At 36.0% G+C, this 27611-nt stretch overlaps 1 protein-coding gene across 3 annotated transcripts in view; it reads left to right on the forward strand.

Moving 5' to 3' along the window:
* DOK6 (docking protein 6) overlaps nucleotides 1-27611 on the forward strand; it is a 401706-nt gene that overhangs the window by 158566 nt on the left and 215529 nt on the right. For all 3 annotated transcript variants that reach the window (XM_059894815.1, XM_059894816.1, XM_059894817.1), the window contains exon 3: nucleotides 6450-6564. In XM_059894815.1, the coding sequence (XP_059750798.1) occupies nucleotides 6450-6564 (115 nt within the window). The remainder of the gene's footprint in view (nucleotides 1-6449; nucleotides 6565-27611) is intronic.

Consider the following 27611-nt stretch of genomic DNA (forward strand, 5'->3'; position numbering starts at 1 on the left):
TCAACTTTTTTAGATTCCACAAGTGAGATCATACAGTGTTTTACTTTCTCTGTCTGGCTTATTTCACTTAGCATAGTGTCCTCCAGGTTCATGTGTGATGTCACAAATGGACAGATCTTTTTCTTTTAATGCTGAATAATATTCATATTTTATATGTTATATGTATATCACAATTTATTCATTGACAGACACTTGCATTGTTTCCATATCTTGGCTATTGTGGATAATGCGGCAATGAACATGGGATTGCAGATATCTCTTTGATGTACTGATTTCATTTCCTTTGGGTATATGCCCAGAAGAGGGATTGATGGATCATGTGGTAGTTCTATTTTTAATTTTTGAGGAACATCCATTCTGTTTTCCATAGTGGCTGTACCAGTTTAGATTTCCACTACCAGTGTACTACGGCTCCCTTTGCTCTACATCCTCTCCAACACTTATCTTTTAACTTTTTGATAACAGCCCTCCTAACAGGTATGAGGTGATATCTCCTTATGGTTTTGATTTGCATTTCCCTAATGATTAGTGATGTTGGGCACCTTTTTCATGTTGGTTGGCCACTTGTGTGTCTTCTTTGGAAAAACATCTATTAGGTCCTTTGCCCATGTTTTAATTAGGTTATTTGGTTTTGTTTTGTTTTTAGCTGTTGAGTGTTGTACATGTATTCCTTACATGTTTGGGATATTAATCTTTTATCAAATACATGGTTTATGAATATTTTCTCCCAATTTGTAGGTTGCCTTTTCTTTTCATTGATTGCTTCCTTTGCTGTGCAGAAACTTTTTAAAAAACAGAAGTAGATGAATTACTTCCAAACGCTGGCCTTTTATGAGGCCAGCATCACCTTTGATACCAAAGGCAAGCAAAGACAAAGAAACCACAAGAAAAGAAAGGTCAATATCTCTGATGAACATAGATGCAAAAATCAACAATAGAATACTAGCAAACTGAATTCAACAGCACATCAAAAAGACTATACATAACGACAAAGTGGGATTTATCTCTGGGATGCAAAGTTGGTTTAACTATGCACATCAATCAATGCAATACTCGACATTAAAAAATGAAAGATAAAAAACGTGATCATCTCAATGGCTGCAGAAAAAGTATTTGACAAAGTCAAAAATCCATTCATAATTTTAAAAAAAACCTCTCAACAAAATAGGTACAGAAGGAAATTTCCTCAACAAAATAAAGCCCATTTATGAAACGCCCACAGCTAACATCATAATCAATGGAGGAAAACTGAAAGCTTTTACTCTAAGATCTGGTAAAGACAAGGATGCCAACTCTCACCACTTCTATTCAAAATAGTACTGGAAGTAATAGAAAGAGCAATAAGATAAGAAAGAGAAATAAAAGGCATCAAAATCAGAAAGGAAGAAGTAAAATTATTGCTTTTTGCAGATGACATGATCCTATATGTGGAAAACCTAAAGACTCCATAAAAAATGTTAGAACTAATAAATGAATTCAGTAAAGCTGTAGGATATAAAGTCAACATACAAAAATCAGTTGCATTTTTTTATACCAGTGATGATATCTCCAAAAAGGAAATCAAGAAAACAACCCCATTTACAATAGTATCAAAAAAATGAAATACTTAAGAATAAATTTAACTAAGGAGGTAAAAGACCTGTACACTGAAAACTATTACACACTGATGAAAAAAAAATTGAAGCAGGTATAAATAGAAATATCCTGTGTTCATAGACCTGAAGAATTAATATTGTTAAAATATCAATACTTCCCAAAGCAATATACAATATTCAGTCCATCGCTATCAAAATTCCAAAGGCATTTTTCACAGAATTAGAAAAAACAATTCTAAAATTTGTATCAAACCACAAAAGACCCTGAACAGCCAAAGCAATCTTGAGAAAGCTTTAGGCATCACACTTCCTCATTTAAAATTATATTACAAAGCTATAGTAATCAAAACAGTATGACAATGACATAGAAGTAGACAAAGATACCAGCGGAACAGAATAGAGAGCCCAGAAATAATATATATATATTTCATCAACAAATTTTCAACAAGAGTGCCAAGGAGAGACAATGGGAAAGGGGTAGTGTCATCAATAATTGTTGCTGGGAAAACTGGATATGCACATGCAAAAGAATGAAATTGGAACCTTCTCTTACACCGTACACAAAAATCAACTCAAAATGGATTAAAGACTTAAGTGTAAGACCCGAAACAATAAAATTCCTAGGAAAACACATAGGGGAAAATCTTCTTGACATTGGTTTTGACAATTATATTTTTGGATATGACACCAAAGGCTTAAGCAAAGCAGTAAAAATAAATGGGACTAAAGTCATTGTATTCTTTACCATCATATATTCACCCAAATAAGCAAATAAACAAACAAAACATATGTCAATTGTATTTTCAGTTTACTTAGGAATCATCTTGATGAAACAATAAAAATAACTTTATTAAATCTAGACCTTTAAGTACATCATTTTAATACTGTATGTGAAAAAATGGTAAGAACCCATAAAACACATCTGCTACATACTGACACGAAATGATTATCTCCAGGGGGAGCACTTGTGTGATTGTTGAAATTACAAGCAAACTGGCAAAAAATTTTTTCACAGAACACCTATTTTAATGAAAGTGTGATTGACAGACAAATTATGGTTATTCAGACTTGCATATTTCTCAGACATTTTCTCAAAAATGAACTAAATGAGCCTGTCTTCAAAGAAAACAATTGACAGTATTTATTAACAAAGCTAAATTTTAAGTTTTCAGATGAAAATTAAAATTTGGGCATCTACTGTGTCTGCATTCTTGAGCTTAACAACTTCTCAAAACTTACAGATTTTTTTTGTGGAAACCAAGGGTGATATTGATGGATTTTTTATATTGATAATGAAATATGTTGACATTTATAAGATCTTCATAACTCAGTGAACCAGTGTTTTACCCATAATCAGTCAAAGGTGAAAAGAGACCTATGGATTTTAATGCCACAGAGTGTAAAACGTGTATGACACTATGTCAGACCCCCCATGGTAATAACCTTTAAAAGAAATATGTCAACTTTGGAGATAGAATTGAAGAATATCTACAGTTGGCTGAAAATGCTCTTAAACTATTCTTCCCTTTTACAACTTCATGTCTGTGTGAAGACTTATTTTCTGTATATACTTAATCAAAACCATGTATCTGAATTCAGGAGCAGAAATGAGTATCAAGCTGTCCTCTCTTAAGCCAGACATTGAGTTTTGCAAAAATGTAAAAACATTAACACTCTTCGTCTATTTAAGAAATTTTTTTTAATTTTAAAATAGTATTTGTGTTATCATAAAATGGTTTATTATTAGTTTTAAACACATTAATAAATAAATTTTGAATACTTTATAAGTACTAATATTTCTTTTTGTGATCATTAATAGATATAATCCACATGAACAAAATAGGGCAGGAGAGTAAGGTTTGGAAGCTGTCTATATACTTTTTTAACTTATGCTTTAAAATCCAGGTTTCTTGTAACATGGATTGGTACAGGTGACCAATCCACAAATTGGTTGCAGAAATACAGACTTTCTTCTTCTGTGTTTGTTTGGCTATCGCAGGGTTTATCACCGTCATTTGTAATCTTATCGCCCCAACTATGTTATGAAGTCCTACAGAAAAAGCTTATGTGTTTCTTCTTTGAACTCTCTATCTCTGACTCTTATCACTATGAATTCCTTGGGGATTGCTCCTTGAAATAAAAATTAAATAACACCAGGTAACAAAGTCATCATTTAGGTATGTTTATATTTAGGCTTTACTTCTATCACTTATTAGACCTCAATATTTTAAATTATTGACCGTGGCATTTATTGACTTAGACTTGAACAACCAGAATTATTTTCAAGTAATTTTTCCTTTAATTAAATTCTGTTGATTTCATATTTAAAGTAATTATTTTAATGCTTTATTATTAAACTTTAAAATTTTGTCCTTTTATAGCAATATGAAAAATCAGTATTTCAGATATATGGATTAAATAGTTAAATGATGTAATAATTTATTGATATATTTTATTGAAATGCTCTAGGATTTCACAATCTTAATAAAAGTTCATAATTACTTTTATGTCACACTGTTAGGTTTTAGACTAATAAAAACATTTTTATTTTAAAACATTTAAAGACATTATTTTAAAAATTGTCTTCATGGAAGAAAATACAAATAATTTTGTACTGGATGGTAAAATCATATAGTACTGAGAGTGAAAAGTGAGGACAGGAGATTCAAATATATCTTAACCTAAATTGTTATGATTTTAAATATTTTTAAAATATATTTTGAATTAAAGATATATCAAATTCCAAAGGTATACCAACTCCTTAGAAAATCTTCTAAGTATGATTTTTGTATCTTCTGGTATGATTTTGTAACATTTTATAATCTAGTATAACACTTGAATTTCCTAACCAAGACAATCTGAGAAGTGGAATTTTATGCTCCTCATGAGTATTTTGCTTTCTGACATCTCTTCAGTGTGTTAGGGCACACACTGAAGTGGGTGGCATCGCACTATTGATCAACAACAAAATGCCTTGCACTGTTGTGGAAACCAGTGTAACAATGTCTGCTTGAAGAGGTTCTCTGAATTTCTAAATGTAAATTTTACAGAAGAGCAAACACTTTGTTTGAACTACATCATCTGTCAGATTGCCTAAGGCACTAAAGTTAGAAAATCTCTAGTGCTTGCTGCATTTTGCTAGGGTATTTATTAATTTGTTCTGTTGATTTTTTGCTATGAGGTGACAAAAAAAGATGTAATCCACAATATCTGTTCCAATATTCTTTTATATTTGTAAATAAACATATTCGGAAAGACCTTTGAGTAGAATAATAAATGTTTTTATGATATTGTTTGGTACAACTAGATATTATATATAATGTACATAGCAGCATATCACTTTTATGCTCACTTGACATAAATTGCATCAGTTCTTAAGCAACACATAATGTTCATTGCTTTTAGTCTCTATTTAATTTTGATAAGATCATTTGTTTATTTAAAATTAATAACACTTGAAAATAATATCTCTTTAAAATATATTTAACTTACTATGTTAGAAAAAAATTTGGCTTAAATATTACTTGAGTCAGTTATCAAATCATTTAAAAATTCAAGAGTTTATCATTGAGAACATGCTTTAATGTACTTTAAATATAATATGCAAATCATTGTTCCAAAAAAAACTCTCATCTTTCTCCCCAGAGTATTAGACCTCAGACATTGTAAGATATTACTGTCTAATTATTCTTTCCTGGAAGAGAAAATGAGTATTTCCAAATAGATAGGTAGGTAGGTAGGTAGATAGATAGATAGATAGATAGATAGATAGATAGATAGATAGATAGATAGAGTATATGTATAATTCACAAATGAATACATATAGGTGTTTATATATGTGCATATATATGAAGCAAATCATTTTTAGTTTATTTAACTTAAAATCACTTATCTTACCCATTTTAATTTTGCATGTTAATCTTAAATGAGATAATGACAAGGAGAGAAATAAACAAATATGAAGAAAAGATATATTAAAATTAGTTTTCCTGCAATGTAGAATGTAGACAGTAGACTGTAAATTCATTGTGACAAAGAACAAAAGGGTCCCTATGGACAGCCTACACAGCAACACAGTGATAAGCATGTTATTTTATGAGGCTAGAAGTCTAGATCACTACAGATTTTAAAAGGAAATATGACAAAAAACATAAAGCTCTTTAACAAGTAGCCACATAGTTTTATTTTACAGATATTATGTGTCATCAGTACAATTTTTAGCCATGAATTGGTCATTTAAACTATTTTCATACTAGTATATCCTAATCAACATCAGAGGTATCATCTTCACAAATGGAGGACCAAAATTTTTTAAACATATAAGTATATCTGTTTATCTTTTTTCACTTAGAACACTAGTTAGTGATTGATAGTGCTTCTAGGATGGCATTGTGAATCATAAATGGAATTAAATCATTTCCCTTCACCAAAATCCTTCATTTTCAGTTAACACGTGTGATAAAGTGAAAGAATTGAACATTGATCAAGTCAAAACTGGTACCCTTGTTAAAGACAAAGTAAATACCCAATTTCTGCCCACTCCAGCCATCCTCTCCCACCTGTGGTTAGGGAGGACTGAGGAACACTTGTTAAGCTCACTGTCCAGAGGCACAGGCTCACTAAAGACTGAGACCTAATGACAGGACTGTGGAACACGTCCCATCACCCACACCTGACCACCACATGACTAAAGGCCTATTTACAGCAGTTCCTTGTACCCAGTACATCATACCTGGCTACCAAGTAAAAATAGCCATTGGAAAATGGCTTAAGACAGTAATAACTGATCATTTTGTGTAAGCACCAATATATAGCATGTACTGTACACTAAGTTAAAAATATTTTTCTTTCAAGGTAACTGAACTGCACAACATCAAGAATATAACCAGGCTGCCTCGAGAGACGAAGAAGCATGCAGTGGCAATTATCTTTCATGATGAAACGTCAAAGACATTTGCCTGTGAGTCAGGTAAGCAATTATAGCCTTGTCTCCAGCTTGAAGACATGGAGTTGCTTCTGAGACAATAGCCCAGATGGACTGAGATCTACCACTGAATAGGATGGCTTATTGTGATGAGAATGTGCTGTGGAAGGCTTTAGTAAGAAGCTCAGTGTATCTATTTCTACAGATGTTTTGGGTGCTTGTTTATTATGTGTCTGGCTTTTGCTCCCAGGTGGTCTGAGGACACTTGAGGTTTCCTTTCAAGCTCGGAGAATTAAATAAGCAATGCTGGTGAGAAGCTGTTAGGGCAAGCGCGTGCTATGTGTTCTGGTCCTTGGTGAGTGTGCAGCTGGAGGTAGTTGGTAGCACGATAACAGTGCTGCTGTGCAGGAGTGTGGCACGGCACAGCCGCGGTCCCCAAACATTTCAAAACAGAACTTTGAGTGATTGGTTACCTTCATGGATTCTCAGTATTACAATGAAATACCTTTCAGATTGAATTTTAGAATCCCAGTTCATACTGCACTCTAACATTATTGAGACACAAGGCAGGTTATCATTGGAGCTTGCAGTGTTTTTGATTTTGGAATCCCTGTGCTGTGTAATATATTAGTTGGCTTATTATAGTTTTTTAAAGATTTTGCTCAGGGAAATGGTGTATTCATTTTATAATGCATGGAAGCAAAAAGCACTAAGGGTTTGAAAGATGTGAATTTCAAATAATAGATGAGTCTTTAGGAGAAGCTTTGTTGAGTAATTTTTAAAAGGGAGTAAAGTTTCTGTATTTATGGTCAAAGTTTGTAGGTATATTTATTACCGGGTTACGTTATTCAAAAACATAAAGTCACTTTGCCTAAATAAATTGCTCACACCTCCTCACCTACACTTATCTTAGCTTTGCTAAATTGAATTAGAATGTATCAAAGTGTTCCTCTTTCCTTGAATGCCTTTATTCCTTTTATGTACCTTTCTTCACTACTCATCTGACCTCATTTCATCATTAAAAATTGTCTTTTTGGCGGTTGCATAGACGTCTGTTAACTGGTAATATAAATCCCCATGTGGTAATAGAACCCATCCCAAACTTGCTGGTATCATATATTAATATCCAAAAGTATCTGTGCCTTCTTGTTCATTGTCTTACAACTGCATAACCTCACTTTTCTCTGAGCTCTCAAATAATGTTGCATATTAAAACTAACAACAACCAGAGGAGAACCTTCAAGATGGCAGAGGAGTAAGACGTGGAGATCACCGTCCTCCCCCCAAATACATAAAAAATACGTCTACATATAGAACAACTCCTACAGAAGACCTACTGAATGCTGGCAGAAGATCTTAGACTTCCCAAAAGCTGTGTGGCTGACAGGGACTTGGTGCTCCGGCCGGGGGTCAGGCCTGAGCCTCTGAGGTGCGAGAGCCGAGTTCAGGACATTGGACCACCAGAGACCTCCTGGCACCACGTAATATCAAATGGCGAGAGCTCTCCCAGAGATCTCCGTCTCAATGCTAAGACCCAGCTCCACTCAATGACCAGCAAGCTCCAGTACTGGACACCCTATGCCAAACAACTAGCAAGACAGGAACACAACCCCACCCATTAGCAGAGAGACTGCCTAAAATCATAATAAGTTCACAGACACCCTAAAACACAGCACTGGACATGGTCCTGCCCACGAGAAAGACAAGATCCACCCTCATCTACCAGAACACAGGCACTAGTCCCCTCCACCAGGAAACTTACACAACCCACTGAACCAACCTTACCCACGGGGGCAGACACAAAAAACAACGGGACTACAAACCTGCAGCCTGAGAAAAGGAGACCCCAAACACAGTAAGTTAAGCAAAATGGGAAGACAGAGAAATATGCAGCAGATGAAGGAGCAAAGTAAAAACCCACCACACCAAACAAATGAAGAGGAAATAGGCAGTCTACCAGAAAAAGAATTCAGAGTAATGATAGTAAAGATGATCAAAATCTTGGAAATAGAATGGAGAAAATACAAGAACGTTTAACAAGGACCTAGAAGAAATAAAGAGGAAACAAACAATGATGAACAACACAATAAATGAAATTTACAATTCTGTAGAAGGAATCAATACCAGAATAACTGAGGCAGAAGAACGAATAAGTGACCTGGAAGATAAAATAGTGGAAATAACTACTGCAGAGCAGAATAAAGAAAAAAGAGTGAAAAGAACTGAGTACAGTCTCAGAGACCTCTGGGACAACATTAAACACACCAACATTCGAATTATAGGGGTCCCAAAAGAAGAAGAGAAAAAGAAAGGGACTGAGAAAATATTTGAAGAGATTATAATTGAAAACGTCCCTAACATGGGAAAGGAAATAGTTAATCAAGTCCAGGAAGCACAGAGAGGCCCATACAGGATAAACCCAAAGAGAAACATGCCAAGACACAGATTAATCAAACTATCAAAAATTAAATACAAAGAAAAAATATTAAAAGCAGCAAGGGAAAAGCAACAAAGAACATACAAGGGAATCCCCATAATGTTAACAGGTGATCTTTCAGCAGAAACCCTGCAAGCCAGAAGGGAGTGGCAGTACATATTTAAAGTGATGAAAGGGAAAAACCTACAACCAAGATTACTGAACCCGGCAAGGGTCTCATTCAGATTTGACGGAGAAATCAAAAGATTTACAGACAAGAAAAAGCTACGAGAATTCAGCACCACCAAACCAGCTTTACAACAAATGCTAAAGGAACTTCTCTAGGCAGGAAACACAAGTGAAGAAAAAGACCCACAAAAATGACCCCAAATCAATTAAGAAAATGGTAATAGGAACATACATATCAATAATCACCTTGAATGTAAATGGATTAAATGCTCCAACCAAAAGACATAGACTGGCTGAATGGATACAAAAACAAGACATGTATATATGCTGTCTACAAGAGACCCACTTCTGACCTAGGGACACATAGAGACTGAAAGTGAGGGGATGGAAAAAGATATTCCATGCAAGTGGAAATCAAAAGAAAGTGGGAGTAGCAATTCTCATATCAGACAAAACAGACTTTAAAATAAAGACTCTTACAAGAGACAAAGAAGGACACTACATAATGATCCAGGAATCAATCCAAGAAAAAGATATAATAGTTGTAAATATTTATGCATGCAACATAGCAGCACCTCAATACATAAGGCAAATGCTAACAGCCATAAAAGGGGAAATCAACAGTAACACAATCATAGTAGGGGACTTTAACACCCGACTTTCACCAATGGAGAGATCATCCAAAATGAAAATAAATAAGGAAACACAAGCTTTAAATGACGCATTAAGCAAGATGGACTTAACTGATATTGATAGGACATTCCATCCCAAAACAACAGAATACACTTTCTTCTCAAGTGCTTATGGAACATTCTCTGGGATAGATCATATCTTGGGTCACAAATCAAGCCTTAGTAAATTTAAGAAAACTGAAATTTTATCAAGTATCTTTGCCGATCACAAGACTATGAGACTACATAACAATTACAGGGGAAAAAACTGTAAAATTACAAACACATGGAGGCTAAACAGTACACTACTAAATAACCAAGAGATCACTGAAGAAATCAAAGAGGAAATCAAAAAATACCTAGAAACAAATGACAGTGAAAACACGATGCCCCAAAACCTATGAGCTGCAGCAAAAGCAGTTCTAAGAGGGAAATTTATAGCAATACAATCCTACCTCGAGAAACAAGAAAAATCTCAAACAGCCTAACCTCACACCTAAAGCAATTAGAGAAAGAAGAACAAAAAAACCCCAAAGTTAACAGAAGGAAAGAAATCATAAAGATCAGATCAGAAGTAAATGAAAAAGAAATGAAGGAAACAGTAGCAAAGATCAGTAAAAGTAAAAGCTGGTTCTTTGAGAAGATAAACAAAACTGATAAACTATTAGCCAGACTCATCAAGAAGAAAATGGAGAAGACTCAAATCAACAGAATTAGAAATGAAAAAGGAGAAGTAACAACTGACACTGCAGAAATACAAAGGATCATGAGAGATTACTACAAGCAACACTGTGCCAATAAAATGGACAACCTGGAAGAAATGGACAAATTCTTAGAAAAGCACAACCTTCTGAGACTGAACCAGGAAGAAATAGAAAATATAAAAAGACCAATCACAAGCATGAAATTGAAACTGTGATTAAAAATCTTCCAACAACCAAAAGCCCAGGAACAGATGGCTTCCCAGGAGAATTCTATCAAACATTTAGAGAAGAGCTCACACCTACCCTATCAAAGTCTTCCAAAATATAGTAGAGGAAGGAACACTCCCAAACTCATTCTGTGAGGCCACTATCACCCTGATATCGAAACCAGACAAATATGTCACACACACACAAAAAAAACTACAGGCCGATATCACTGATGAACATAGATGCAAAAATCCTGAACAAAATATTAGCAAACAGAATCCAACAGCACAATAAAAGTATCCTACACCATGATCAAGTGGGGTTTATCCCAGGAATGCCAGGATTCTTCAATACACACAAATCAATCAATGTGATACACCATATTAACAAATTGAAGGATAAAAAACATCTGATAATCTCAATAGATGCAGACAAATCTTTTGACAAAATTCAACACTGATTTATAATAAAAACCCTCCGGAAAGTAGGCACAGAGGGAACTTATCTCAACAAAATAAGGGCCATATATGACAAACCCACAGCCAACATAGTTCTCAGTGGTGAAAAACTGAAACCATTTCGACTAATATCAGGAACAAGACAAGGTTTCCCACTCTCACTGCTATTATTCAACATAGTTTTGGAAGTTTTAGCCAAAGCAATCAAAGAAGAAAAAGAAATAAAAGGAATCCAAATTGGTAAAGAAGTAAAACTATCACTGTTTGCAGATGACATGACATACTATACATAGAGAATCCTAAAGATGCCACTAGAAAACTCCTAGAGCTAATCAAGGAAGTTGGTAAAGTAGCAGGATACAAAATTAATGCACAGAAATCTCTTGCATTCCTATACACTAATGATGAAAAATCTGAAAGACAAATTAAGGAAACACTCCCATTCACCATTGCAACAAAAAGAATAAAAGGAGACAAAAGACCTGTAAGCAGAAAAGTATAAGACATTGATGAAAGAAATTAAAGATGATGCAAACAGATGGAGAGATATACCATGTTCTTAGATTCGAAGAATCAACATTGTGAAAATGACTATACTACCCAAAGCAATCTACACATTCAACGCAATCCCTATCAAATTACCAATGGCATTTTTCACAGAATGAGAACTAAAAATGACACAATTCGTATGGAAACAGAAAAGACCCCAAATAGCCAAAGCAATCTTGAGAAAGAAAAACGGAGCTGGAGGAATCAGACTCCAAAACTTCAGACTATACTACAAAGCTACAGTAATCAAGATAGTATGATACTGGCACAAAAACAGAAATATAGATCAATGGAACAGGATAGAAAGCCCAGAGGTAAATACACGTACATATGGTCACCTTATTTTTGATAAGGGAGGCAAGCATATACAATGGAGAAAAGACAGCCTCTTCAATAAGTGGTGCTGGGAAAACTGGACAGCTACATGTAAAATAATGAAATTAAAACACTTCCTAACACTGTACCAAAAAATAAACTCAAAATGGATGAAAGACCTTAATTTAAGGCCAGACACTATAAAACTCTTAGAGGAAAACATAGGAAGAACCGTCTATTACATAAATCACAGCAAGATTCTTTTTGATCCACCTCCTAGAGAAATGGAAATAAAAACAAAAATAAACAAATGGGACCTAATGAAACTTAAAAGCTTTTGCACAGCAAAGTAAACCATAAACAAGATGAAAAGACAGCCCCCAGTGTGGGGGAAAATATTTGTAAATGAAGCCACTGACAAGGATTAATCTCCAACATATACAAGCAGCTCATGCAGCTCAATATCAGAAAAACAAACAACCCAATCCAAAAATGGGCAGAAGATCTAAATAGACATTTCTCCTAAGAAGATACACAGATTGCCAACTAACACTTGAAAGGATGCTCAACATCACTAATCATTAGAGAAATGCAAATCAAAACTATAATGAGGTTCACCTCACACCAGTCAGAATGGCCATCATCAAAAAATCTACAAACAATAAGTACTGGAGAGGGTGTGGAGAAAAAGGAACCCTCTTGCACTGTTGATGGGAAAGTAAATTGATGCAACCACTATGGAGAACAATAAGAAGGTTCCTTAAAAACTAAAAGTAGAACTACCATACAACCCAGCAATCCTACTACTGGGCATATACCCTGAGAACACCATAATTCAAAAGGAGTCATGTATCACAATGTTCTTTACAGCACTATTTACAATAGCCAGGACATGGAAGCAACCTAAGTGTCCATCGACAGATGAATGGAAAAAGAAGATGTGGCACATGTATACAATGGAATATTACTCAGCCATAAAAATAAATGAAATTGAGTTATTTGTCGTGAGGTGGATGGACCTATAGTCTGTCATACAGAGTGAAGTAAGTCAGAAAGAGAAAAACAAATACCGTATGCTAACACATACATATGGAATCTAAAAAAAAAATAATGGTTCTGAAGAACCTAGGGTCAGGACAGGAATAAAAATGCAGACGTAGTGAATGAACTTGAGGACATGGGGAGGGGGAAGTGTAAGCTGAGACGAAGTCAGAGAGTGACATTGACATATATACACTACCAAATGTAAAATAGATGGTGGGAAGCACCCACATAGCACAGGGAGATCAGCTCGGTGCTTTGTGACCACCTAGTGGGGTGGAATAGGGAGGGTGGGAGACAGATGCAAGAGGGAGGGGATATGAAGATATTTGTATACATATAGCTGATTCACTTTGTTATACAGCAGAAACTAACACAACATTTTAAAGCAATTATACTCCAATAAAGATGTTAAAAAAAAAAAAGAAAAAAAAAAAACTAACAACAACCAGAGAATTGGTTTTCCAAAACAGGTAAAAGAGCATTTTCTTTATTGTTTGTATGTTTCAATTTTCACTGTTGTTTTACGATTTTTATTTGTACTGATTTGTGTTGTGGGTACATAGGCAATACCAGAGCCTCTTATTTCTGATAAGAATGATATTGAATTATGTTTCACCATAATTCTGAAATTTAGACTCACAGTTGTAACCCACAGGTCTGAAATTGGAAGCTTTTGTTTTCCTTTTTGGCAGTGGTGGTAGTTTCATGGTTCATGTAAGATTTTTGAGAAATGAAAGGCTCTTCTTTAAAAGAAAATGGCCTTAAATTTCAATGGAAGAATCTCCTGACAGTGAGACTGAGGCAAGATCTAAGTGTAAAAATGAAGAACGCCTTTTTTTGCATTTCTTGCAGAGTTTTCAACTAGTTTAAATTATGATTAATTTGAAAGTATTATTTATTTTTTAAACCATTTTTTTATGTGTAGATGTAACAGTCTGCTTTTAGATGGTAGTAAAAGTGCTTAAGAAGCCATGGCACAATTTTTAAAAATTGTCTTAACTTCGTGGCATGCCAATGGGAAAAAAGGAAGTACTTAAAAACAAGGAATTTGAGTATTTTTTCTTGCAAATTATGTTTTTCAGATAGATATTAAGATGGAGTAGTCTATATCTTTTAATAAAATGACAAAATTACATGGAAAACAGACTCAAACTTAAAAGCAGTCAGACGTGAAAACTAAAATAACAAGATTAAAGCCACAATTAAAAGGAGCTCTCACATTTACTTCTAATGAAAATGAAGATCAAAATGTACTCTCATAATGGCTAGTGAGAATGTAAATTGTTTCAATTATTTTTTTCAAGAAAACTGACAGCTGCCATTATAAACATGCATACCCTTGACTCAGTGAACCCCTTTGGGAATATATCCTGTGTATTATACATTATGTGTAATGACAACAAAATTGGAAACAAGTGAATGCCTATTAGGAGAATCATTGAATAAATTATGGTATATCCTTATCATGAAATATTATGCAATCACTAGGAAGAATTCTAATTAACCCAATTAACTTGAAGACATTTCTAAGAAGTGTAGTTCTTCAGGCAAAACAACCAGCAGAGAAGTATGTAGTGAATAATCCCATTTTGTAAAAGAAAAATTGAAAGAGTGTGTGTTTTAACAAGCATTACCTGGGGCGAGGAGGAGATGATAACAAGGTAGATAGAAAGGAAGATGGGTAAAAAAAAGGCAAGCAAAAAGGAAAAGTGCACTCCCTCTTGCGAGAGCACCAGAATCACAACTGACTGCTGGACCATCATTGACAGGAAGACCCTGGACTTCACCAAGGAGGATACCCCACGTCCAAGGACAGAGGAGAAGCCACAGTGAGACGGTAGGAGGGGCGCAAGCAGAGTAAAATCAAACCCCGTAACTGCTGGGTGGGTGACTCACAGACTGGCGAACACTTATACCACAGAAGTCCACCCACTGGAGTAAAGGTTTTGAGCCCCACGTCAGGCTTCCCAACCTGGGGGTCAGGCAACGGGAGGAGGAATTCCTAGAGAATCAGACTTTGAAGCCTAGTGGGAATTGGATTGCAGGACTTTGACGGGTCTGGGGGAAACAGAGACCCCACTCTTGGAGGGCACACACAAAGTAATGTGTGCATCAGGACCCAGGGGAAGGAGCAGTGAGCCTGGGGGAGACTGAACCAGACCTACCTGCTGGTGTTGGGGGGTCTCCTGCAGAGGCGAGTGGTGGCTCTGTTTCACCGTGGGGATAAGGACACTGGCAGCAGAGGTTCTGGGAAGTTCTCCTTGGCGTGAGCCCTCCCAGAGTCTGCCATTAACCCCACCAAAGAGCACGGGTAGGCTCCAGTGTTGGGTTGCCTCAGGCAAAACAGCCAACAGGGAGGGAACCCAGCCCCACCCATCAACAGTCAAGTGGATTAAGGTTTTACTGAGCTCTGACCGCCACAGCAACAGGGAGGGAACCCAGCCCCACCCATCAACAGTCAAGTGGATTAAGGTTTTACTGAGCTCTGACCGCCACAGCAACAGTCAGCTCTACCCACCACCAGAGCCTCCCATCAAGCCTCTTAGATAGCCTCAACCACCAGAGGGCAGACAACAGAAGCAAGAAAAACTATAATCCTGCAGCCTGTGGACCAAAAACCACAGTTACAGAAAGATAGAGAAGATGAAAAGGCAGAGGGCTATGTACCAGATGAAGGAACAAGAAAAAACCCCAGAAAAACAACTAAATGAAGTGGAGATAGGCAACCTTCCAGAAAAAGAATTCAGAATAATGATAGTGAAGATGATCCAGGACCTTGGAATAAGAATGGAGGCAAAGATTGAGAAGATGCAAGAAATGATTAACAAAGACCTAGAAGAATTAAAGAACAAACAAACAGAGATGACCAATACAATAACTGAAATGAAAACTACACTAGAAGGAATCAATAGCAGAATAACTGAGGCAGAAGAACGGATAAGTGACCTGGAAGACAGAATGATGGAATTCACTGCTGCGGAACAGACTAAAGAAAAAAGAATGAAAAGAAATGAAGACAGCCTAAGAGACCTCTGGGATAACATTAAACGCAACAACATTCGCATTATAGGGGTCCCAGAAGGAGAAGAGAGAGAGAAAGGACCAGAGAAAATATTTGAAGAGATTATAGTCGAAAACTTCCCTAACATGGGAAAGGAAATAGCCACCCAAGTCCAGGAAGCGCAGAGAGTCCCATACAGGATAAACCCAAGGAGAAACACGCCGAGACACATAGTAATCAAAGTGGCAAAAATTAAAGACAAAGAAAAATTATTGAAAGCAGCAAGGGAAAAACGACAAATAACATACAAGGGAACTCCCATAAGGTTAACAGCTGATTTCTCAGCAGAAACTCTGCAAGCCAGAAGGGAGTGGCATGATATACTTAAAGTGATGAAAGGGAAGAACCTACAACCAAGATTACTCTACCCGGCAAGGATCTCATTTAGATTTGATGGAGAAATCAAAAGCTTTACAGACAAGCAAAAGCTAAGAGAATTCAGCACCACCAAACCAGCTCTACAACAAATGCTAAAGGAACTTCTCTAAGTGGGAAACACAAGAGAAGAAAAGGACCTACAAAAACAAACACAAAACAATTAAGAAAATGGTCATAGGAACATACATATCGATAATTACCTTAAACGTGAATGGATTAAATGCCCCAACCAAAAGACATAGACTGGCTGAATGGATACAAAAACAAGACCCATATATATGCTGTCTACAAGAGACCCACTTTAGACCTAGGGACACATACAGACTGAAAGTGATGGGATGGAAAAAGATATTCCATGCAAATGGAAATCAAAAGAAAGCTGGAGTAGCTATACTCATATCAGATAAAATAGACTTTAAATTAAAGAATGTTACAAGAGACAAGGAAGGACACTACATAATGATCCAGGGATCAATCCAAGAAGAAGATATAACAATTATAAATATATATGCACCCAACATAGGAGCACCTCAATACATAAGGCAACTGCTAACAGCTATAAAAGAGGAAATCGACAGTAACACAATCATAGTGGGGGACTTTAACACCTCACTTACACCAATGGACAGATCATCCAAAATGAAAATAAATAAGGAAACAGAAGCTTTAAATGACACAATAGACCAGATAGATTTAATTGATATATATCGGACATTCCATCCAAAAACAGCAGATTACACGTTCTTCTCAAGTGCGCACGGAACATTCTCCAAGATAGATCACATCTTGGGTCACAAATCAAGCCTCAGTAAATTTAAGAAAATTGAAATCATATCAAGCATCTTTTCTGACCACAACGCTATGAGATTAGAAATGAATTACAGGGAAAAAAACGTAAAAAGGACAAACACATGGAGGCTAAACAATACGTTACTAAATAACCAAGAGATCACTGAAGAAATCAAAGAGGAAATCAAAAAATACCTAGAGACAAATGACAATGAAAACACGACGACCCAAAACCTATGGGATGCAGCAAAAGCAGTTCTAAGAGGGAAGTTTATAGCTATACAAGCCTACCTAAAGAAACAAGAAAAAGCTCAAGTAAACAAGCTAACCTTACACTTAAAGAAACTAGAGAAAGAAGAACAAACAAAACCCAAAGTTAGCAGAAGGAAAGAAATCATAAAGATCAGAGCAGAAATAAATGAAATAGAAACAAAGAAAACAATAGCAAAGATCAATAAAACTAAAAGTTGGTTCTTTGAGAAGATAAACAAAATTGATAAACCATTAGCCAGACTCATCAAGAAAAAGAGGGAGAGGACTCAAATCAATAAAATCAGAAATGAAAAAGGAGAAGTTACAACAGACACTGCAGAAATACAAAGCATCCTAAGAGACTACTACAAGCAACTTTATGCCAATAAAATGGACAACCTGGAAGAAATGGACAAATTCTTAGAAAGGTATAACCTTCCAAGACTGAACCAGGAAGAAATAGAAAATATGAACAGACCAATCACAAGTAATGAAATTGAAACTGTGATTAAAAATCTTCCAACAAACAAAAGTCCAGGACCAGATGGCTTCACAGGTGAATTCTATCAAACATTTAGAGAAGAGCTAACACCCATCCTTCTCAAACTCTTCCAAAAAATTGCAGAGGAAGGAACACTCCCAAACTCATTCTATGAGGCCACCATCACCCTGATACCAAAACCAGACAAAGACACTACAAAAAAAGAAAATTACAGACCAATATCACTGATGAATATAGATGCAAAAATCCTCAACAAAATACTAGCAAACAGAATCCAACAACACATTAAAAGGATCATACACCACGATCAAGTGGGATTTATCCCAGGGATGCAAGGATTCTTCAATATACGCAAATCAATCAATGTGATACACCATGTTAACAAATTGAAGAATAAAAACCATATGATCATCTCAATAGATGCAGAAAAAGCTTTTGACAAAATTCAACACCCATTTCTGATAAAAACTCTCCAGAAAGTGGGCATAGAGGGAACCTTCCTCAACATAATAAAGGCCATATATGACAAACCCACAGCAAACATCATTCTCAATGGTGAAAAACTGAAAGCATTTCCTCTAAGATCAGGAACGAGACAAGGATGTCCACTCTCACCACTATTATTCAACATAGTTTTGGAAGTCCTAGCCACGGCAATCAGAGAAGAAAAAGAAATAAAAGGAATACAAATTGGAAAAGAAGAAGTAAAACTGTCACTGTTTGCGGATGACATGATACTATACATAGAGAATCCTAAAACTGCCACCAGAAAACTGCTAGAGCTAATTAATGAATATGGTAAAGTTGCAGGATACAAAATTAATGCACAGAAATCTCTTGCATTCCTATACACTAATGATGAAAAATCTGAAAGAGAAATTATGGAAACACTCCCATTTACCATTGCAACAAAAAGAATAAAATACCTAGGAATAAACCTACCTAGGGAGACAAAAGACCTGTATGCAGAAAACTATAAGACACTGATGAAAGAAATTAAAGATGATACCAACAGATGGAGAGATATACCATGTTCTTGGATTGGAAGAATCAACATTGTGAAAATGAGTATACTACCCAAAGCAATCTACAGATTCAATGCAATCCCTATCAAATTACCAATGGCATTTTTTACGGAGCTAGAACAAATCATCTTAAAATTTGTATGGAGACACAAAAGACCCCGAATAGGCAAAGCAGTCTTGAGGCAAAAAAATGGAGCTGGAGGAATCAGACTCCCTGACTTCAGACTATACTACAAAGCTACAGTAATCAAGACAATATGGTACTGGCACAAAAACAGAAACATAGATCAATGGAACAAGATAGAAAGCCCAGAGATTAACCCACGCACCTATGGTCAACTAATCTATGACAAAGGAGGCAAAGATATACAATGGAGAAAAGACAGTCTCTTCAATAAGTGGTGCTGGGAAAACTGGACAGCTACATGTAAAAGAATGAAATTAGAATACTCCCTAACACCATACACAAAAATAAACTCAAAATGGATTAGAGACCTAAATATAAGACTGGACACTATAAAACTCTTAGAGGAAAACATAGGAAGAACACTCTTTGACATAAATCACAGCAAGATCTTTTTTGATCCACCTCCTAGAGTAATGGAAATAAAAACAAAAATAAACAAGTGGGACCTAATGAAACTTCAAAGCTTCTGCACAGCAAAGGAAACCATAAACAAGACGAAAAGACAACCCTCAGAATGGGAGAAAATATTTGCAAATGAATCAACGGACAAAGGATTAATCTCCAAAATATATAAACAGCTCATTCAGCTCAATATCAAAGAAACAAACACCCCAATCCAAAAATGGGCAGAAGACCTAAATAGACATTTCTCCAAAGAAGACATACAGATGGCCACGAAGCACATGAAAAGATGCTCAACATCACTAATTATTAGAGAAATGCAAATCAAAACTACAATGAGGTATCACCTCACTCCTGTTAGAATGGGCATCATCAGAAAATCTACAAACAACAAATGCTGGAGAGAGTGTGGAGAAAAGGGAACCCTCTTGCACTGTTGGTGGGAATGTAAATTGATACAGCCACTATGGAGAACAGTATGGAGGTTCCTTAAAAAACTAAAAATAGAATTACCATATGACCCAGCAATCCCACTACTGGGCATATACCCAGAGAAAACCGTAATTCAAAAAGACACATGCACCCCAATGTTCATTGCAGCACTATTTACAATAGCCAGGTCATGGAAGCAACCTAACTGCCCATCGATGAATGGGTAAAGAAGTTGCGGTACATATATACAATGGAATATTACTCAGCCATAAAAAGGAACGAAATTGAGTCATTTGTTGAGACGTGGATGGATCTAGAGACTGTCATACAGAGTGAAGTAAGTCAGAAAGAGAAAAACAAATATCGTATATTAATGCATGTATGCGGAACCTAGAAAAATGGTACAGATGAGCCAGTTTGCAGGGCAGAAGTTGAGACACAGATGTAGAGAATGGACATATGGACACCAAGGGGGGAAAACTGCGGTGGGGTGGGGATGGTGGTGTGCTGAATTGGGCGATTGGGATTGACATGTATACACTGATGTGTATAAAACTGATGCCTAATAAGAACCTGCAGTATAAAAAAAAAAAAAAAAAAAAAAAAAAAAGGAACAGCTTAAAAAAAAAAAAAAAAAAAAAAGGAAAAGTAATAAAATAAAATGAACAGAAGAAAATACCCAGTATATATAAAATATCCCATTTATATGAAATTATGCATATGTGAACGTTCCCATGAATGTATCCAAGTTTTTAAAAAGTTAATCATCAGGGAAATGCAAATTAAACCATAATGAGATATCACTGTGCACCTATCTGAATGGCTGAAATTAAAAAAAAATAATAGTGATACCACTTAATGCTTGAGAGGTTGCAGGGAAACTGGATCACTCATACGTTGCTGGTGGGAATGTAAAGTGGTCCAGCCACTGTGGAAAGTGGATGGCAGCTTTTTATAAAATTAAATATGTAATTATTACACAATCCAGCAATTGCACTCTTGGATATTTATCTCAGGGGAAAACAAAAGAAAACTTATGTTCACACACACATATACACCTGTACAAAAATGTTCATAATAGCTTTATTCATAATAGTCAAAAACTGGAAAGAGCCCAGAGGTCCTTCGACAAACTGTGGTATACTCATACCGTGAACTACTCCTCAGCAGTGAAAAGGAACAAATGTTTGATACATGCAGCAGCCTGGGTGAATCTCAAGTGAATTAGGCCCAGTGAAAAAAAGCCAATCCCAAAAGATTATATACTTTGTGATTTCATTTATAGAACATCTGTGAAATGACACATTTTACAAATGGAGGACAGTTTAGTTGTCAGAGGTTAGGGTAGGGGTTTGGGGGTGTGGAGGCGGGGAGTGTATGGTCATAAAAGGGTAACACGAACTTGTATTGGACCTGGGCAGTTACCTTGATTGTGATGGTGCACACACAAATCCATAAGGTGATAAATTGTTTAGAATTCAACACACACACACACACACACAAATAAGTACAAGTAAAACTGAGGAAATCTGAATAAAATCAGTGGACTTCCAATGTCAGTATCCTGGTTGTGATGTTGTACTATAATTTTGCAAAATATTAACATTGGGGTCAGAGAGAAGAAAGTGGTCAAAATATACACAGGATCTCTCTGTAGTATTTCTTATTATTACAAGTGAATCTGCAATTATCTCAGTAAAACTTGCAATAAAATACTAGCTCTATATCAGTTATCTGTAAGATCAACTATAATGTATTTTTAAGTTAAAAGACAGATTAGAGAAACAATTGCAGAAATAAAAAGTGGTATAGTCTAACACGCTAAAAAGAAACTGATAGCAATAACAACAAACAATAAAAATAATCCTAAATGTGTACCTATGTACCTTGTGTATGATTCATGAGTACAAAGACACATGTGCACGCGTACATACGTGTGTGTCTTGCTCCTTCCAAACGTGTAGACCTTGTATGAGATCCCCCAGCCTAGTATGCCCCCCGCACACTTCAACCAACCATCTCTACATTTCCTTCCATCCTCGGTGTAGGATCTCATGCTTCCTGCCCCTCATCTTAGTACCTCTGCTGTATTCCCCCATAGCACTGGAACTTGGACTTCATGTACCTTGTTCAAAACCTCTCTGCTCTGTAGGATTTTAAGCTCAATGAAGACATAACCCTGGTGTCTTTCTCCTCCTGGAATTACCAACACCACAGTGCTAATAAAAATTTGATGAATTAATGAATGAGTAAAGTTTATACTTAAGTTTTGTTATAATGATATGTTTATCATCTTCCTTTTTCAAAGAGATCATTGTTTTTCAAAACAAGTTTGGGAGACTAATTTGACTGCCCCATAGGAAAAAATATTTAAATTGCCAAATAACAGATTGCTCTGTGTTGTGATGGGGAGTGAGGGGTGGTGATCAGTGTGCTGTGTGTGTGTGTGCAAATCACCATGGCCCACCAGGTCTGCTGTAACAACTATGAATAAAACATTCTTGAATACAAATGAACATTTCTGCGTTCTGCCATTCCTTGAAAAGAGAGCCCTTGTTCATTCTTTTTTTTTTTTTGGAGTATGTTCAATGCCTAGTGAATAAAGGAACAGATGGCTTCGATGTTGGAAACCCAGAGGTTGGGTAATAAATTCTGTTACCTTCATTAAGGAAAAGAGAAAAGGAAAGGAAGAGCTCAGCTATGTCTGTCTTTGTCAGTATATGAAATCTGAAAAGTTATCTCCAAATAATTCAGGGCAAGTAATATTTAAAGTCGGAACAACCTGGTTAATTTCCTAAATAATTATTTGAAGCATTGAATTTATTCTGTAATATAATGAAGTTATTTTTATAGTTTTTCCCATTTGAAATTTGTAATGGAATATTCATGAATAAATCGCCCCACAGTAAAAATGAAAACTATTTGGGCAAAACCCAAATGCCAATATATACATAAACTTCTTAAATTTTTTAAAAGTTTTGCATAAGTGTTACTTTGTACCTGAAATACCTGGATATCCGTTAATCGTGTTTCAGTTTATTCACATTGTATTTCCCAAATCCTATATCTTCGTTTTGTTTTTTTCTTAGAAATTTCATGTAATGTCTAAAACATTTATATTAACATATTTCCATACAAATACCCAAAGAAAGTTTAGTATTAGTTGTTTTCTTTGTTTGTTTGTTCATTTATACTGCAGGTTCTTATTAGTCATAAATTTTATACACATCAGTGTATACCTGTCAGTCCCAATCGCCCAGTTCAGCACACCACCATCCCCACCCCACCACGGTTTTCCCCCCTTGGTGTCCATACATTTGTTCTCTACATCTGTGTCTCAACTTCTGCCCTGCAAACCGGTTCATCTGTACCATTTTTCTAGGTTCCACATACATGTGTTAATATACGATATTTGTTTTTCTCTTTCTGACTGACTTCACTTTGTATGACAGTCTCTAGATCCATCCACATCTCAACAAATGACCCAATTTCGTTCCCTTTTATGGCTGAGTAACATTCCATTGTATATATGAGCCACAACTTCTTTATCCATTCGTCTGTCGATTGGCATTTAGGTTGCTTCCATGACCTGGCTATTGTAAATAGTGCCGCAGTGAATATTGGGGTGCATGTGTCTTTTTGAATTATGGTTTTCTCTGGGCATATGCCCAGTAGTGGGATTGCTGGATCATATGGTAATTCTATTTTTAATTTTTTTTTTTTATTAATTTATTTTATTTTATGGCTATGTTGGGTCTTCATTTCTCTGCGAGGGCTTTCTCTAGTTGTGGCAAGCGGGGGCCACTCTTCATCGCGGTGCGCGGGCCTCTCACCATCACGGCCTCTCCCGTTGCGGAGCACAGGCTCCAGACGCGCAGGCTCGGTAATTGTGGCTCACGGGCCCAGTTGCTCTGCGGCATGTGGGATCCTCCCAGACCAGGGCTCGAACCTGTGTCCCCTGCATCGGCAGGCAGACTCTCAACCACTGCGCCACCAGGGAAGCCCTATTTTTAATTTTTTAAGGAACCTCCATACTGTTCTCCATAGTGGCTGTATCAATTTACATTCCCACCAACAGTGCAAGAGGGTTCCCTTTTCTCCACACTCTCTCCAGCATTTGTTGTTTGTAGATTTTCTGATGATGCCCATTCTAACTGGTGTGAGGTGATACCTCACTGTAGTTTCGATTTGCATTTCTCTAATAATTAGGGATGTTGAGCAGCTTTTCATGTGCTTCTTGGCCATCTGTATGTCTTCTTTGGAGAAATGTCTGTTTAGGTGTTCTGCCCATTTTTGGATTGGGTTGTTTGTTTTTTTAATATTGAGCTGCATGAGCTGTTTATATATTTTGGAGATTAATCCTTTGTCCGTTGATTCGTTTGCAAATATTTTCTCCCATTCTGAGGGTTGTCTTTTCGTCTTGTTTATGGTTTCCTTTGCTGTGCAAAAGCTTTGAATTTTCATTAGGTCCCATTTGTTTATTTTTGTTTTTATTTCCATTACTCTAGGAGGTGGATCCAAAAAGATCTTGCTGTGATTTATGTCAAAGAGTGTTCTTCCTATGTTTTCCTCTTAAGAGTTTTATAGTGTCCGGTCTTACATTTAGATCTCGAATCCATGTTGAGTTCATTTTTGTGTATGGTGTTAGGGAGTATCTAATTTCATTCTTTTACATGTAGCTGTCCAGTTTTCCCAGCACCACTTCTTGAAAAGACTGTCTTTTCTCCATTGTACCTCCTTGCCTCCTTTGTCGTAGATTAGTTGACCATAGGTGTGTGGGTTTATCTCTGGGCTTTCTATCTTGTTCCATTGATCTATGTTTCTGTTTTTGTGCCAGTACCATATTGTCTTGATTACTATAGCTTTGTAATATAGTCTGAAGTTAGGGAGTCTGATTCCTCCAGCTCTGTTTTTTTTCCTCAAGACTGCTTTGGCTATTCGGGGTCTTTGTGTCTCCATACAAAATGTGAGATGATTTGTTCTAGTTCTGTAAAAAATGCCATTGGTAATTTGATAGGGATTGCATTGAATCTGTAGATTGCGTTGGGTAGTATAGTCATTTTCACAATATTGATTCCTTCAATCCAAGAACATGGTATATCTCTCCATCTGTTGGTATCATCTTTAATTTCTTTCATCAGTGTCTTATAGTTTTCTGCATACAGGTCTTTTGTCCCCCTAGGTAGGTTTATGCCAAGGTATTTTATTCTTTTTGTTGCAATGATAAATGGGAGTATTTCCTTAATTTCTCTTTCAGATTTTTCACCATTAGTGTATAGGAATGCAAAAGATTTCTGTGCATTAATTTTGTATCCTGCAAGTTTACCAAATTCATTGATTAGCTCTAGTAGTTTTCTGGTGGCATCTTTAGGATTCTCTATGTATAGTATGTCATCTGTAAACAGTGACAGTTTTACTTCTTCTTTTCCAATTTGTATTCCTTTTACTTCTTTTTCTTCTCTGATTGCCGTGGCTAGGACTTACAAAACTATGTTGAATAATAGTGGTGAGAGTGGACATCCTTGTCTTGTTCCTGATCTTAGAGGAAATGCTTTCAGTTTTTCACCATTGAGAATGATGTTTGCTGTGGCTTTGTCATATATGGTCTTTATTATGTTGAGGTAGGTTCCCTCTATGCCCACTTTCTGGAGAGGTTTTATCATAAATGGGTGTTGAATTTTGTCAAAAGCTTTTTCTGCATCTATTGAGATGATCATATGTTTTTTCTTCTTCAGTTTGTTAATATGGTGTATCACTGATTGATTTGCGTATACTGAAGAATCCTTGCATCCCTTAGATAAATCCCACTTGATCATGGTGTATGATCCTTTTAATGTGTTGTTGGATTCTGTTTGCTAGTATTTTGTTGAGGATTTTTGCATCTATATTCACCGGTGATATTGGTCTGTAATTTTCTTTTCTTGTAGTATCTTTTTCTGGTTTTAGTGTCAGGGTGATGGTAGCCTCATAAAATGAGTTTGGGAGTGTTCCTTCCTCTGCAATTTTTTGGAAGAGTTTTAGAAGGATGGGTGTTACCTCTTCTCTAAATGTTTGATAGAATTCACCTGTGAAGCCATCTGGTCCTGGACTTTTGTTTGTTGGAAGATTTTTAATCACAGTTTCCATTTCATTACTTGTGATTGGTCTGTTCATATTTTCTATTTCTTCCTGGTTCAGCCTTGGAAGGTTATACCTTTCTAAGAATTTGTCCATTTCTTCCAGGTTGTCCATTTTATTGGCATAGAGTTGCTTGTAGTAGTCTCTTAGGATACTTTGTATTTCTGCTGTGTCTGTTGTAACTTCTCCTTTTTCATTTCTAATTTTATTGATTTGAGTCCTCTCCCTGTTTTTCTTGATGAGTCTTACTAATGGTTTATCAACTTTGTTTATCTTCTCAAAGAACCAGCTTTTAGTTTTTTGATCTTTGCTATTGTTTTCTGTGTTTCTATTTCATTTTTTTCTGCTCTGATCTTTATGATTTCTTTCCTTCTGCTAACTTTGGGTTTTGTTTGTTCTTCTTGCTCTAGTTCCTTTAGGTGTAAGGTTAGATTGTTTACTTGAGCTTTTTCTTGTTTCTTGAGGTAGGCTTGTATATCTATAAACTTCCCTCTTAGAACTGCTTTTGCTGCCTCCTATAGGTTTTGGATCATCGTGTTTTCATTGTCATTTGTCTCTAGGTATTTTTTGATTTCCTCTTTGATTTGTTCAGCGATCTCTTGGTTATTTAGTAATGTATTGTTTAGCCTCCATGTGTTTGTGTTTTTTATGTAATTCATTTCTAATCTCATAGCGTTGTGGTCAGAAAAGATGCTTGATATGATTTCAATTTTCTTAAATTTACTGAGGCTTGATTTGTGACCCAAGATGTGATCTATCCTGGAGAATATTCCATGTGCACTTGAGAAGAAAGTGTAATCTGCTGTTTTTGGATGGAATGTCCTATAAATATCAATTAAATCTATCTGGTCTATTGTGTCATTTAAAGCTTCTGTTTCCTTATTTAGTTTCATTTTGGATGATCTGTCCATTGGTGTAAGTGAGGTGTTGAAGTCCCCCACTATTATTGTGTTACTGTCGATTTCCTCTTTTATAGCTGTCAGCTGTTGCCTTATGTATTGAGGTGCTCCTATGTTGGGTGCATATATATTTGTAATTGCTTTATCTTCTTCTTGGATTGATCCCTTGATCATTATATAGTGTCCTTCCTTGTCTCTTGTAACATTATTTATTTTAAAGTCCATTTTATCTGAAATGAGCATAGCTACTCCAGCTTTCTTTTGATTTCCATTTGCATGGAATATCTTTTTCCATCCCCTTACTTTCATTCTGTATGTGTCCATAGGTCTGAAGTGGGTCTCTTGTAGACAGCATATATATGGGTCTTGTTTTTCCATCCATTCAGCAAGCCTGTGTCTTTTGATTGGAGCATTTAATCCATTCACATTTAAGGTACTTATCTATATGTATGTTCCTATGACCATTTTCTTCTCTTGTGTTTCCCACTTAGAGAA

This window comes from Balaenoptera ricei, chromosome 14 (assembly GCF_028023285.1).
Source record: "Balaenoptera ricei isolate mBalRic1 chromosome 14, mBalRic1.hap2, whole genome shotgun sequence".
NCBI classification, from domain to species: domain Eukaryota; kingdom Metazoa; phylum Chordata; class Mammalia; order Artiodactyla; family Balaenopteridae; genus Balaenoptera; species Balaenoptera ricei.